Source organism: Piliocolobus tephrosceles, chromosome 2 (genome assembly GCF_002776525.5).
Source record: "Piliocolobus tephrosceles isolate RC106 chromosome 2, ASM277652v3, whole genome shotgun sequence".
Lineage (NCBI taxonomy): Eukaryota > Metazoa > Chordata > Mammalia > Primates > Cercopithecidae > Piliocolobus > Piliocolobus tephrosceles.
In genome coordinates this window covers 98,802,115-98,816,267 of record NC_045435.1, presented here as the reverse complement: position 1 = coordinate 98,816,267, position 14,153 = coordinate 98,802,115, and the positions used below count along the sequence as shown (strand labels likewise).

Genomic DNA, 14,153 nt, shown 5'->3' with positions numbered 1-14,153 from the left:
GAAAAAATGCAGAAAAACATTGACTCCATTGGCTTGGAAGTGAGTGTGGGGCTGCTGGGCGTCCAGCTTAGCCCATCATTAATCATTTCCCAGCACCCTCGGGGTGGGCTCAGCTGGCAACAAAAACAGAGATTTGCCCCGTGCTTCTCAAAGCTTTCCCCAAGGCACCCATGCATGCTCACATGAGCAGGTGCATATGTCTGAAGGAGGCCCACTTAACCTTGGGACGTGCTAATTTCCCGAGTATAGAGGGACTTTGGGTCCTGGCAGTAATGGAATAGGTAGGACCGGCTATGAAGTACTATAGCAGGCTGAAGGTGCTCGTGCGTTTCCTGGCACGTGTATGAAGACTTACAGATTTAGACCATGTATCTCTTAAGCAAAGGAACTACAGGTGCTCCTTGACTTATAGTATTTTAAGTCAGAAATGCATTTAATACCCCAATAAACCCATCATAAAGTCAAAAAACTGTTAAGTTGAGGTGTGGTAATTTGGGGATCATTTGTACTTGTTAGATCATCAAATTCAGAGTCACTATCTTTAGTTTAGTGTTATCTTTATCTTTAGTCTTTAGTTTTTATATTTTATCTTTAGCCATTATCTTTAGTTGAAGTCATTATCTTTACTCAAGGGGATGACAAAAACCTTGCTAAATTTCGTTTTTCACTTCCTCATTCCTAATTGACATTCTATTAGAAAATGTTAGCTGGGAAGACCTGTTCTTTATTTACTGACTTGCATTTATTGAGAACTGCTGGGAATAATACTGTGCCTCTAGGGCATTTAGAAGATGACATGCTTTTTTCTGGTTCTCGCAAATTACTTTCGGTGACTTCTTCTTATGGGTTGCTTATTTTGAGTTTTTATTTTTAGAGAACGAATATTTTTTCCGTTCTTGATGAGCTAATCAGGCAGTCGCTATGCTACATGAGTTAAGAGTCCTAAACTTACTTCCCAAGTCCCTAGTCCTGACACTTACAAGACATCTGATCGAGAGCTACGTGTTCAACTTCATCAAGCCTTGCCTACTTTCCTCAGCGGTAAAATTGACCTTAAAATCCCATAGTTCAAAAGACTATAAAAGTTAGATAAGTGAACATAACTGCATGTGTTTTATGAATTCAAAGACCTCATAATCATTTAAAATATTATTAAATTCTGTTTTATCTGTTTCTTTCAAAAATTAACAAAGTGTTAAAAATTGAAAATTGAATTTTCAAAAAATTTCTCAAAAATCTTTGAGAAAAATTGAGACGGGACAAAGCCTTGTTCCCCCTTAGTGTAAGTCCTGAGTACCGAGCTATGTGGCCCACAGGCTAGAGTCCTGAATTCACTTGGGGGAAAACAGAAGAAAAGCTGTCATGATGTTTCAGGGTTGGAAGAGGTCTGAGAATCCCATTGATCTCTTAGGCAGAGACGAAGACACTATGGCTAAAGCCAGAAAATGACCTTCCCAGGCCCGGCGCGGTGGCTCACACCTATAATCCCAGCACTTTGGGAGGCTGAGACAGGCGGATCACCTGAGGTCAGGAACTCGAGACCAGCCTGGCCAACATGGTGAAACCCGTCTCTACTAAAATACAAAAATTAGCTGAGCATGGTGGTGCAGGCCTGTAGTTCCAGCTACTTGGGAGGCTGATGCAGGAGAATCACTTGAACCTCAGAGGCGGAGGTAGCAGTGAGCCAAGATCACACCACTGCACTCCAGCCTGGTGACAGAGGGAGATTCCGTCCCCCCACCCCCAAAAAAAGAAACAATATTAGTTTGGCAGAGCCACCACTAGACTATAGGGCACATTTGTGCAAACTGTAATAGTAAATAGCACCCCTTTCTAAAGACTCTTTACTTCCATCTGTCAGAAAAATTTCAGAAAACCCTGATTTTATGAGAACAAGACACTCTACTGCCATCTGTTGGAAAACAGTTATAGTAAACTTACACGTCTGGTATCTGTGACGTGAGTGGTACCCATCTCCCAGCCCCTTAAATGCAGTGTAGCACCTGCACTACCGTACCCACAGCTCCCTAGCCATGAGAGTGCATTATGTTTTAAGAAATGATCTTCGGACTCTTAAAAAAAGGAAGGCGTACATCAGTGGTAACTCTGACCTCCCATCCAAGAAATTATGCATGGGCGGCCGGGCGCGGTGGCTCAAGCCTATAATCCCAGCACTTTGGGAGGCCGAGACGGGCGGATCACGAGGTCAGGAGATCAAGACCATCCTGGCTAACACAGCGAAACCCCGTCTCTACTTAAAAAAAAAAAAAAGAAAGAAAGAAAGAAATTATGCATGGGCTGTGTTAGGAACAGGACTGGAGACCCTGCAGTGTTAGAGTGGGGCATAGAGCTTGCAAGGCTGTTTCAGTCATGGGTGGGTGGGGGTGATTTTCAGGCCTGATGCTGACACCACTCCACTGAGAGAAAGAAGCTTGCTTCTGGGCGCTTGCAAGAGATGACAGTGCCTTCACCTTGTTGTTAGCAAGAATGGCATACATAAAAACTTGAGCACATGAAAGCCACGTGTAAGAGTGAGTCAGGTGCTCTAAATCCTTTCCAGATTGTTTACACACTGTCTATATCAAATCCTTACACTAACATAGTTATGAGAAAGTGAGCCAGCTTTTGTTCTTAGAGATGAACAAGAAAAGTCTGGTTCAGGCCGGGCGCGGTGGCTCATGCCTGTAATCCCAGCGCTTTGGGAGGCTGAGGTGGACGAATCACTTGATGTCAGGAGCTTGAGACCAGCCTGGCCAACAAGATGAAACCCTGTCTCTACTAAAAATGCAAAAATTAGCTGGGCAGGGTGGTACACACCTGCAGTCTCAGCTACTCGAGAGGCTAAGGCAGGAGAATCACTTGAACCTGGGAGGCAGAGGTTGCAGTGAGCTGAGATGGCACCATTGCACTCCAGCCTGGGTGACAAAGTGAGACTCTGTCTCAAAAAAAAAAAAAAAATGAAAAGTCCAGTTCAGCAAGACACACTGACTGATGCTCTTTAAATCTAGAGCCCTATCAGCTGTCTGATTCATTAAGTCAGCAAAAAAAATAATGAGTCTTTACCAGTTAACTTATGCTACATGACAAACCACCCCAGTATTCAGCGGCTTAAAAGCAATATCCATCTATGCGGGTCACAATTCTGTGGGTTGGCAATTTGGACTGAGCTCAGTGGGGCAGTTGGAGCTCAGCAGGACTTACATGTGCCTCTGCAGGCAGCTGGGAGTTGGCTAGTCTGGGAGGGCTTCAAAAAAACTGATCTCTTAGCAGGCTAGACATAGGCATTTGTATGGAAGCAGGGCAGGGTTCTGAGAAAGTAATTGGGAGTGTGCAAGGCCCCTTAGGGACTAAGTGTGTAAAAGAAACAGCATCTCCTCCATCTCATCCAATTGTCAAAGCTAGTCTCAGCAGAGAATCAAGGCTGGAATAATAGACTCCACCTCACGATGGGAAGAGCTGGAGAGTCACATGGTAAAGGGTGTGGAGGCATCCTTGCAGTTTATCACCGGTACCGAGGACAGGTGAGATGCTGAGTGCTGGGGATTGAAAGCACAAAGCCTGCCTTCAAGGAGCCCTAAGACAAATGCAGGATATAATAAGGAGACAGACTATTAAGATTCTGCTTGATATACAAAAAACTAGCCGGGCGAGGTGGCGGGCACCTGTAGTCCCAGCTACTTGGGAGGCTGAGGCAGGAGAATGGTATAAACCCAGGAGGCAGAGTTTGCAGTGAGCTGAGATCTGGCCACTGCACTCCAGCCTGGGTGACAGAGCGAGACTCCGTCTCAAAAAAAAAAGAAAAAAAGATTCTGCTTGATAGTGCCATGGTAGGGAAGTGGGAGTGGGACTTCTCTGGAATTACAACTGAGTGACCTGGGATTATTGACACACTGCAATATCAGCAGCCAAAGGTATGTGCTAAAGAATCTTATTTCCCTGTTATGTCCAGCCACAGTTTCATGATTACATTCTCCTTCATGGCATGTGACCAGCCACATGTGGTCATGTTTTCTTGGCCAACCACATCTTTATCACAAAAGAATGACATTTCAGGCAGTAGCTTCTTATATTTCCATTCCATCTTGGTCCGTTTTTCTGGCCTTCTGTGGGTGTGCTATGGGGATGACGACTACGACTTTTTCTTAATTATCCAGAAAATTCTAGCCAAGCAACTTTTCCACATCTCTTGCAGAGAGGAGAAGGTGGAAGAGGTTTGAGGAGAGAAAAGTATATGTGTGGGGGCGTCAGAACGTGGCATTCTGATGAATGTGGTCTTATGCTGGGAAGAAACCTCCAGGGCTGAAATCACCGGAAACTCAATGTCTGTTTACAAAACTGGTCTTGAGGATTGAAGCTCAGAACACAAGACTCTTGCCAGTTGTTCTAAGAAAGCTTCTATTCTTTCCCAGTCATTCAAACTGCACCACCTTATCAGCTCCACTCACAGTGAATGCTTAGGATCTCCTTGACAACGTGGGTGAAGATACCCGGTGGCTCCCTTGACAGTTCTTGTCTTTGGCTTAGCCAGTAAGCCCCCTTTAGGGAGGTAGAAAGATGGTGGTGGCAACAGACAGTTCCTGAGCTCCACCTGCCTTCCCTTCCTGGGGGAGCTTGTGACCATCAGGGTGGCTGTGATGCTTCCCTAGATGTTTGGCTCATAGTGAAGAAGCCTGAGGACAAGTACACAGACAACAAAGACATTTGATGTGCCCGTGACAGCTGGGTTTGCTTCATGATTTGTGTAGGACATGTCTTGTATGTGCGTGCACTGTTGGCAGCAGACTGCAGAGCGAGTCTTGAGGGTTTTCAAATATGACTTGGGAATTGCAAGCTGTTGATACCATGGTACCACAAACCTGCAGTGTGGCAGGCCCGCCAGCACCAGGTCAAGTGTGTGTGTCTGTTTCATTTCCTCTATTCAAGGGGATTGAAACAATGATTTGAGGGCAAGTCATTTATTTGGAAGGTGATCTCAGGAAAAACTGTTGGAGAAGGAAGCCAATAAAAGATGTGTCATCAAGCTGGTTACCTCTGCAGGCAAGCTCCATGGGGAAAGTGGTAGAACATGCACCTCAGGGTTATTCCACCCAAGGAGAGAGGGAGCTGGGGTATTTGTACACCCAATACAGTCAGCCATGTTTAAGGGGAGATGCAGAGAGGAATGTCTGACCAATGAGCCCACCAATGTTAGTGAGCCAAGGATGAGAGATGCCGAGTCTCTAAGAGCATGGGAGGAAAGGTAAGCTTTGGGCTAGAAACATTGCTTAACTGTTTGGTGGTGATGACTATGAGAAAAACTAGAAACTTGTCTTACCATATGTGAAAAGTTGTAAGACCTAATGCAACATCAAAGGGCAGAGTCTTTTCAGAACTAAGCTAGAGGAAATTGCCATCCTGGGTCGGGATGAAACGCTTGTTCTAGGTGAGAATGTGCTGCTGACTGTGGTGCACAGACAACACAAATTCCACAGGTTTGAGAGAAAGATGTAAATGACAGCAAGGTAGAATGCAGACCTGCAGATGCTTTAAACAGCCTCTCATGTGAGAGCAGTATTTATTAAATTATTCCACAGATGGCCAAGATCTCTCAAGATACTAGGTTTATCAAAAGCCAAATAAGCTTGGGAAATGTCAGGTCCCTGTTTTTTTCCCCACCGGAATTAATGGTAATGGATCCTTTACTTTCCACTGTACATTAAGACTCTCTCTAAAAAAAAAAAGAAAAAAAGCCACATTTCCCAAACTTATTTGACCATTAAATCTTTTTTTTTTTTTTTTTTGAGATGGAGTCTCACTCTGTCGTCCAGGCTGGAGTGCAGTGATGGCACGATCTCGGCTCGCTGCAACCTCCACCTCCTGGGCTCAAGCAATTCTCATGCCTCAGCCTCCTAAGTAGCTGGGATTACAGGCACACACCACCATGTCCAACTAATTTTTGTATTTTTAGTAGAGACGTATTTTCCTCATGTTGGCCAGGCTGCTCTCAAACTCCTGACCTCAAGTGATCTGCCTGTCGCAGCCTACCAAAGTGCTGGGATTACAGGTGTGAGCCACTGCGCCCAGCCACAAAACCTTTTTTTACTCCCAAACACCTTTGAACAGCTCTCAGTAACTATTATTCCCCAGCACACAGTCTGGAAAACACTATACCAGATGCATTTTACAAGGAACAAACAGCTTACCTAATGTCACCTGCAGGAAGTCCGTGCGTTTTGAAAAATGTCTCCACAGGATGTTTTTCTTGCCAGTGTTTTCTCGAATCTGAGGGGTCCTCCAGGCCTCCCCAGCCCTATGAGTACAGGTCACACCTACCCAGGGACAGGCTGCCTTGGGGTCACAGTGGCTGATTCTTCAGCACTTCTAACTCAGCTTCTCCTCTTTCCTTCTGCCTTTCAGATGGGCTTCTTTCGCCGAAGGTACAAAGAAATTATTGAAGCTGAGAAGAACCGGAAAGAGAATGAAGACAGTTGGGACTGGGTCCAGAAAAACCAGTGAGCTGCCACACCAGTCACGTGACCTGATCACTAGCCTGTCATCCTTGATCTTTGTATCTTCCATATTTGGAAGAAAAAAATCTTCTCCAGATTTTTCGGAGGCCCCACTGATGCTGTTCTCTTCTTCATTCTATCAAGCCCAGGTGCCAGCCTGAGGCAGCCACTTCGGCCAGGTCACACGACCGGGGCCAGCACCACTTCCTTTAAAGATGAACTCTGAACTTTGGAGAGTGAGCTTCCAAGCCGAGCAATATTTATGGATGCAACATGCATGGTCAACCCTCAGGGGAAAACTGTTACCTAAAGTATTTTTTATAAATATAAGCCTTTTATACTGATTATGTCTTTATATTTGTATCGATGTTTTATTATTTCTATTAAATAGTTATATAATTCACTCAAGCACTGATATCTGGCCTAAAATCTTGGAAGTATGTGTCCATGAATACAAATTTTAAAGGATGAAACTCTTACTGTACTTTGGAACTTGCTGTTTAAAAAGACTTACAGATGAAATAAGTTGAAGAAACCTCACGTAATGAATCCACCAGGCTGGCAGTGGTGCATATAAACTGTGGACGTGGCAAGACCCCTAAGAACATTTCACATCTTTATTGCCTCGATGAAGTGTGGAGTCACGTGCTAACGCGTGCTAAAGAACTGTAAGTGTCTTTTCATATGTACTTTTCATTGGAAGATTCCCAACAAGAATTTGGATGGAAAACCTGATCCCTAGCAAGAAATCTGCTCTGTATCACCTTTATATAGCAGACATGTCACCCTCCTTCTACAAAGATGATGGATGAAAGCTTGGAGCAATGCCATGTGGTCATCTGGTAAACCTCAGAATGGTGTCTCATCCTGGACGTCCTGCATCAGAGTTCACACGCCACAAGGACTAAATCATTGTCCCCTAAGCAAAGAATTGGGTCTGAATGCTCTGAGGGATTGCCTTTTTTTGGTAATTTTCGTTGAGAGATCCTCATTTCCGCTACCACCCTGGCTGTCCCAGCTAGTGGTGATTACAGATTCCTTCCCAGAGAGGACCATTTAACCATTTTTTAAAAAATGTCTTAGGTTGGGTTTCCAAGAAGCAGTCCCTGAAACAAGGATTTGTGTGCAAGTAACTTATTAAGGAAGTATTCCCAGGGGATACCAGTAAGGGAGTGGGGGAAGCAGGACAAGGAAGGAGAGAAAGCCAGGCAAAGGTTTGTCATTTCAGGGAGAGCTCCATGGAGTTTAGCCTCAGCCTGATCAGGGGAACTCTGGAGGGAAAGTTAGGCCTCAGAGGTGTCCCAACCTGAATCAAGGGGCTGGCTGCACCCAGAGGAGGTGTAAACATTCTGTTCTCAGTTCCTACTGGCATAATGGCTCCAGTAGCTCAGGGCAGTCCTCTAAAGGAAAACCACAGGTGCATCCTCAGCCAGGGGAAACACAGGTAAATGATGCAAAAGAAATGATGCAAAGGAATCTGAGCAGAGCACGGCCCCTCCCCACCCCCTGCATGTGTGAGAGCTGAGTTATGGCCTTCAGTATCCAAGCTCTCTGTTTGACAGTAGATATATTGTCAGATGTACTGTACTGCCTAGTTTTGAGTGCAGTGTGATTTTCTGAAAGGGCAGTAAGGTGATGGATGTAGCATACTCAGCACTGACCTGGCCCAGAGTGATCACACAATAACTGTTAGCAACTATGGCTGCTGTTCCTACTGATAGATAACCGTCTAATAAGACAGGAAACATGGGGCTAAGAGCAGGGTCTAACAGAGTCTTAATGGCTTATTACAGCCTGCCAAAGTGCCAGCTACATACACATGGCATCCAGTGGGGATGAAACAATCTGTAAAACCAAGGATCTCTCTTATAGCACCTTTTTTAACTGGAAGCTAACATGTTGGGAGTCTGTGAACATTGTCAAAAGGACACCCAACTAAACTTCTGGGAAGATAGATTTTTAATACACATACTTGGCTAATACTCACAAACATATCTAAAGTTTTGGCAAAATTATGAGGGTGATGGGTGGGTACTAACCTGGCATGGAGCAGGTGTGTCTTTTGGTCTCTTCTTCTTATGCGGTTGACTCTGCTGCAGGGAGGTTACAAATGTAACCTCATGCTTCTCTTCCCGGTGAACATGGGAATAGACCAAAATAACCAAGGGTCAATGGCATGAACCAAGCTGATCCTAGAAATCAGGGATGTTGCATCCAACTGTGGGATGAAGGCACAGAGGTAGCTACAGGGAGCAGGATGAGGCAAAGAAACCAACTCTCACTCAGAGTTTCCCTTACGAGTTTTATCAAAAGCAATAAGAAAAGCAGTCTTGAGTGGGTTTTAGTCACTTATTAACAGCCATTTATGAGGCCCCTGCTGTGTGTCAGGCACTGCGCAAGGTGCTGGAGGTTCCCCCAGAGAACACTTCAGGGACATTTTGCCTCAGGGTGGCAAAATGCAATGGTGTGTGAAACGTGGACTTTTTGAATGGGATGCCATTTGCAGCTTTCCTTTGATGGACTCTTGTTCATCATGCCATGTTTTCTTTAATGAAGCATTTAGGATTCTTAGGTGATATTCCTGGAACAGCACCATCAACAGCTTTGGCTACATGCACTTAGAGCAACTAAGTTGTCTCCTGCCAGGGGTGTAGGTGTGTTGGTGACAGTGTAGAAGGGTGACTCACAGGCCCATGTTCTGCCCGCCAGCAAAGCCCCACTTGAGAAGGGCAAACTCCTGTGAGCAGTCTCAGAGCTAGGACCTATTTGCTTCTGCTTGATTCTGCATGCGTGGACCCACATGAGGAGCTGTATACCCAGGAGGTCACTAAGACTTTATAAAGGCAGGTTTTAAGAAAACCAGCCTTGGCGTCACCATGAGCAGATACCGAAAGCCTCCCCGGGAAACTGTCTGGGAAAGGATGATGCCTCTGCTGGTCTGATCATGCTTGGTAGCAGGTGGGGCTATCGGGACTGGGGAGTTGACCATTTTGCGCAGTGATAGAGAAGTTAAGCATATCATCAGCGCTCTCTCAATTTGGGCAGTTCACAAGCTCCTTCCCAGCTCAGAAGCCCTCTCTGTGCTCTCAGGGGAAGCAGACGGGGTGGATCGCTGTGTCTGTGTTACCCCTCCAGAATATTATTTGAAAATCCTACAGTATGTTCTGCTTTCACCCCTTCCTGCTTCCAGGGGTTCACTGTGGAATCCTATAAGATATTCTCCTGAGCAGTATTATTTCAGTTTCCTTCAGCTTTTAGTTGAATCTTCAATGTGGTTTTAACCAACTGTTCAGAGAACTGAAATGCTTTTTGAATATGACAAAGGACCTTTGTAAAAATTGAGTAAAACAGTGCCCCTTTTGTAAAAAAAAGTTTTGCTCATGCTCAATTTACATAGGACCCAGGAGAGTTTGGAACATCCCCCACGTGAGCTGTAGAGCTGTCACAAAGAAGAGGCCATGAAGTTTAGAAACAAGGGGACACTAGCAGGAGGGGCAGGGTCCACTGGCTTAGTGGCAGCTGGCAGGCATCCATTCCGAATCACTTGGCACTGAGGTTTCCTCTGGCAGTTCTTCAGGAAACCTCTGTCTGCATCGTGGGTACTCAGAGGTATGGCAGACTTTGTAGAAGATCCAATAGGAAGTCCTCCTCCACCAAATCATGTAGCTACTGCCCTTGAGCCAAACGCAATGAGGTTTAAAACAAAATCCAACAGCACTCCTGGGAACATCCCGTTTTCCATGCGGAAGCATAGCAGATCCCCAAACGATCCGCGTGCTGTATGCTACCTGTTGAACCCTAGCATGGTGGCTTTTTGAAAGGTTATGACTTATTTTTGGGTAAGGCATTGTGGCCAGGTGCTTGCAGTTATGTCTGGGTTACGTGTGAAACGTACATCTGGTGAACTGTATAATTGGCTCAAACTTCTCAACATTTAGAGGTGCTGGAAAGGATTGTCACTTGGAGCCTTCAGTAGACAAAAGGCAGAAAGTGAGCATCATTTCAGAAATGCTTTAGTATGCACACTTTTAGTTGATATTTTGATATGTATAGAGTAATAATATACACAGTGGAGAATATTTTCTGAAACACAGAATGGCTGAAGGGAGAACACAGAGCCAGTAGGGCCAAAATGAAACTTCTGGGATGTCTTCTGAATTTTCAGCACATGGGGGGAATAAGTGAACAAATTTCCCAACATGGTGCAGTGCTTTATAGCACAATGATCTAGGTTTCAGACTGTGTTAAGGTTTTTTTTGTTGGTGGTGTTGTTTTAATTCTAATGTGCACGGTGTGACTGGCAGAGTGAGTTTAAAAGCTTTACGAGTGATGAATTGCATGGCAGGCACCCACGCTATCTGCACTTCCAGAACTTTACTGATGCATCCATGTACATTTCCACTGAGGAATTTTGGTGGGTGGGGGGAGGGTGTACTGCCTCACAATGTCACGTGTATTAAAGTCTAAGCAATCACTTCTGATTCACTTGCACTGTTTGGGAAATGTCAGGTTTACAAAAACATACATGTTTGGAATAAAAAATGGCTGCAAATGAGTCAGGAGTTGAGTCTGTAATTTATTTGCTAATGAGAACTTTTTAAAGTGTTGAAGCTAGGGTTTCAATGTATTACAACATGAGCGTTAAAAACAACATCGAGGTCATCTAATTCACACGAAGAGCCCATCTGATGTGACTGAACTGTCCGAAGTCCTTGGCCTCCACACCAGAGGTACCACTTTCTCTCTGTATCACCCTGACTCCCCTGGCCCAGGGCTACACCTGCGTTCTTGATCTTGAGATAAATGTGCCCAAATTAAATGGCATGGATTCCTTATTATCAGTACACTTGGGAGTAGTTTGGAGCCATTGGTCTGGCTGCTCTGGCCACACAATTGTGTGAGAAGGAAGTAGGGGAGAATCACTTTTTAGAGAGGTTGGATTTGAGTGGATGGCCAGGCACCCACGTAGACATATCCAGGAGGCACTTCCAAAGTTAGAAATATGGACCCCTGATACAGGTGAGCATGAGGGACTTACTAAGCATTTTTCCAGAAGCATTTTGATAACATTCTTACACATTTACAAATATTGTATTCTCTTAGGTTTTCACTCTCCTTCATCTGTCTATTAATAGTTATGTTCCTGTTCATATTCCACATGCTGTTCATTTATGTGGTTTTTTTTCCCTAGACAAGACTGTTACCAGACAGGGGTCCCAATCTAGACACCAAGAGCAAGTTCTTGGATCTTGGGCAATCAAGAATTCTAGGCTAGTCCCTAAACTGAAAGCAAGTTTATTAAGAAAGTAAAGGAATAAAAGAATGGCTATTCCATAGACAAAACAGGACCAGGGTTGCTGGTTGCCCATTTTTATTGTTACTTCTTGATTATATGCCAAATGAGAGGTGGATTATGCATGAGTTTTCAGGGAAAGGAGTGGGCAATTCCTGGAACTGAGGGTTCCCCCCCTTTCTAGACCATATAGAATAACTTCCTGACATTGCCATGGCATCTGCAGACTGTCATGACACTGGTGAGAGTGTCTTTTAACATGATAATGCATTCTAATTAGCATATAATGAGCAGTGAGGGGTACCAGAAGTTACTCTTGTAGCCATGTTGGTTTTGGTGGGTTTTGGCTGCTTTTTTTTTTTTTTTTAATTATTATTATACTTTAAGTTCTAGGGTAGATACATGTGCACAACGTGCAGGTTTGTTACATGTGTATACATGTGCCATGTTGGTGTGCTGCACCCATTAACTCATCATTTACATCAGTTATAACTCCCAATGCCATCCCTCCCCTCTCCCTACTCCCCACAATAGGCCCCGTGTGTAATGTTCCCGTTCCTGTGTCCAGGTGATCTCATTGTTCAATTCCCACCTATGAGTGAGAACATGCGGTGTTTGGTTTTCCGTTCTTGTGATAGTTTGCTGAGAATGATGGTTTCCAGCTGCATCCATGTCCCTACAAAGGACGCGAACTCATCCTTTTTTATGGCTGCATAGTATTCCATGGTGTATATTTGCCGCATTTTCTTAATCCAGTCTATCACTGATGGACATTTGGGTTGACTCCAAGTCTTTGCTATTGTGAATAGTGCCACAATAAACATACGGGTGCATGTGTCTTCATAGCAGCATGATTTATAATCCTTTGGGTATACACCCACTAATGGAATGGCTGGGTCAAATGGTATTTCTAGTTCTAGATCCTTGAGAAATCGCCACACTGTTTTCCACAATGGTTGAACTAGTTTACAGTCCCACCAGCAGTGTAAAAGTGTTCCTATTTCTCCACATCCTCTCCAGCACCTGTTGTTTCCTGATTTTTTAATGATTTTGGCTGACTTCTTTATAACAGTCTGTTTTATCAACAAGGTCTTTATGACCTGTATCTTGTGCAGACCTCCTATCTCATCCTGTGACTTAGAATGCCTAACCTCCTGGGAATGCAGCCCAGTGGCTCTCAGCCTTATTTTACCCAGCCCCTATTCAAGATGGAGTTGGTCTGGTTTAAACGCCTCTGGCAAGACCAGTAAAGATCTATGTATTTTCTTGGTCTTTTTCAAGAGTAAGCCTTTGGCTGTACCAATCAAATCTACTGGTTTTTGCTTTCTCTTTCATTACTGCTTTTAGATTTATTAAAAGTTCTTCTACTGCCTTGATGGTTAAAATTCATACACATAGACACCACATAGTATAAAAGAGTTATGAAAAAATACACACCAATGGGTTAAGAATGATTGTCTTTAAGTAAGTGAGATTGGCAGGCTTTTACTTTGTTTTATTTTGTTTTTATTTGTCTGAATATCCGTTCTCTACAGTGAGCATCTCTTTTGCAACAATGAAACATGCACAAATTACTTGAAAATAAAATTATATCTGGGAGACTATAAATTGGTTAGCCAAAAGAGATGCCAAATTGTAGGTCTGCAAAGAGATGTGTTGGGGCAAAGAGCATTGATGAGCCTGACACTTATGACAATGGTCCAGTGAGTAATTTCAAGCATTTAATTCCAGTGCTTCCTGGCTTAACAAAACTGCCACCATTACTAATGCTCATTAAATAGGTTTCTCTGAGGTTGCCCAGCCTGTTTTCCTAAGCCAGGAAATGGACTCGACAAACTCAAAAGAATCAAAAGATACAAACTTAAGAGGAAGAAAAATCACTAATTAGTAAAGTCTGCTTCCTATTCAATCAGGAGTTTTACAGCTCACCAGATTACCTCTCATCCGTAAAGTCTGTCTGGTCATAAGGTTACTGTTTAGTAATAGAAGTAATGTAAGTGCTTACTTAGAGTTCAGGCTGCACAATCAGACCGATTGGCAGCTATCCATCATCCAAACCACCAGTCCCTAAGATCATGTCCCTTCACTCTATGTATATATGCAACTAAAGTGTATATAATGATATATTGCTATCCCTGAGCTGAACTCTTAAGGCTGCCTGCTGCCAAATCTCTGCTTTGCTTCAAAGTCCAAATTATTTCATATTTTATTTTAAATCAATTTTTTTAATTCTAAAAATTAAACCTCCATGAAGGTATAACTACTATCCTTTGAAGGCAACAAGTTGGTATTTTAAAAAGTTGGCATTTGAAAAAAACTCCAGGAAATGTTTCTTCTAGAAGGTGACTGATTAGGAAAAAATGAAATTATCT

At 43.7% G+C, this 14,153-nt stretch overlaps 1 protein-coding gene across 1 annotated transcript in view; it reads left to right on the top strand.

The window, feature by feature from the left end:
- The window catches only part of ITGA9 (integrin subunit alpha 9), a 381,793-nt gene extending 370,753 nt beyond the window's left edge, over positions 1 to 11,040 (top strand). The window contains exon 28 of the mRNA XM_023187614.2: positions 6,397 to 11,040. Within this exon, the coding sequence (XP_023043382.2) occupies positions 6,397 to 6,495 (99 nt within the window). The 3' untranslated portion in view covers positions 6,496 to 11,040. The remainder of the gene's footprint in view (positions 1 to 6,396) is intronic.
- Positions 11,041 to 14,153: the final 3,113 nt, after the last annotated feature.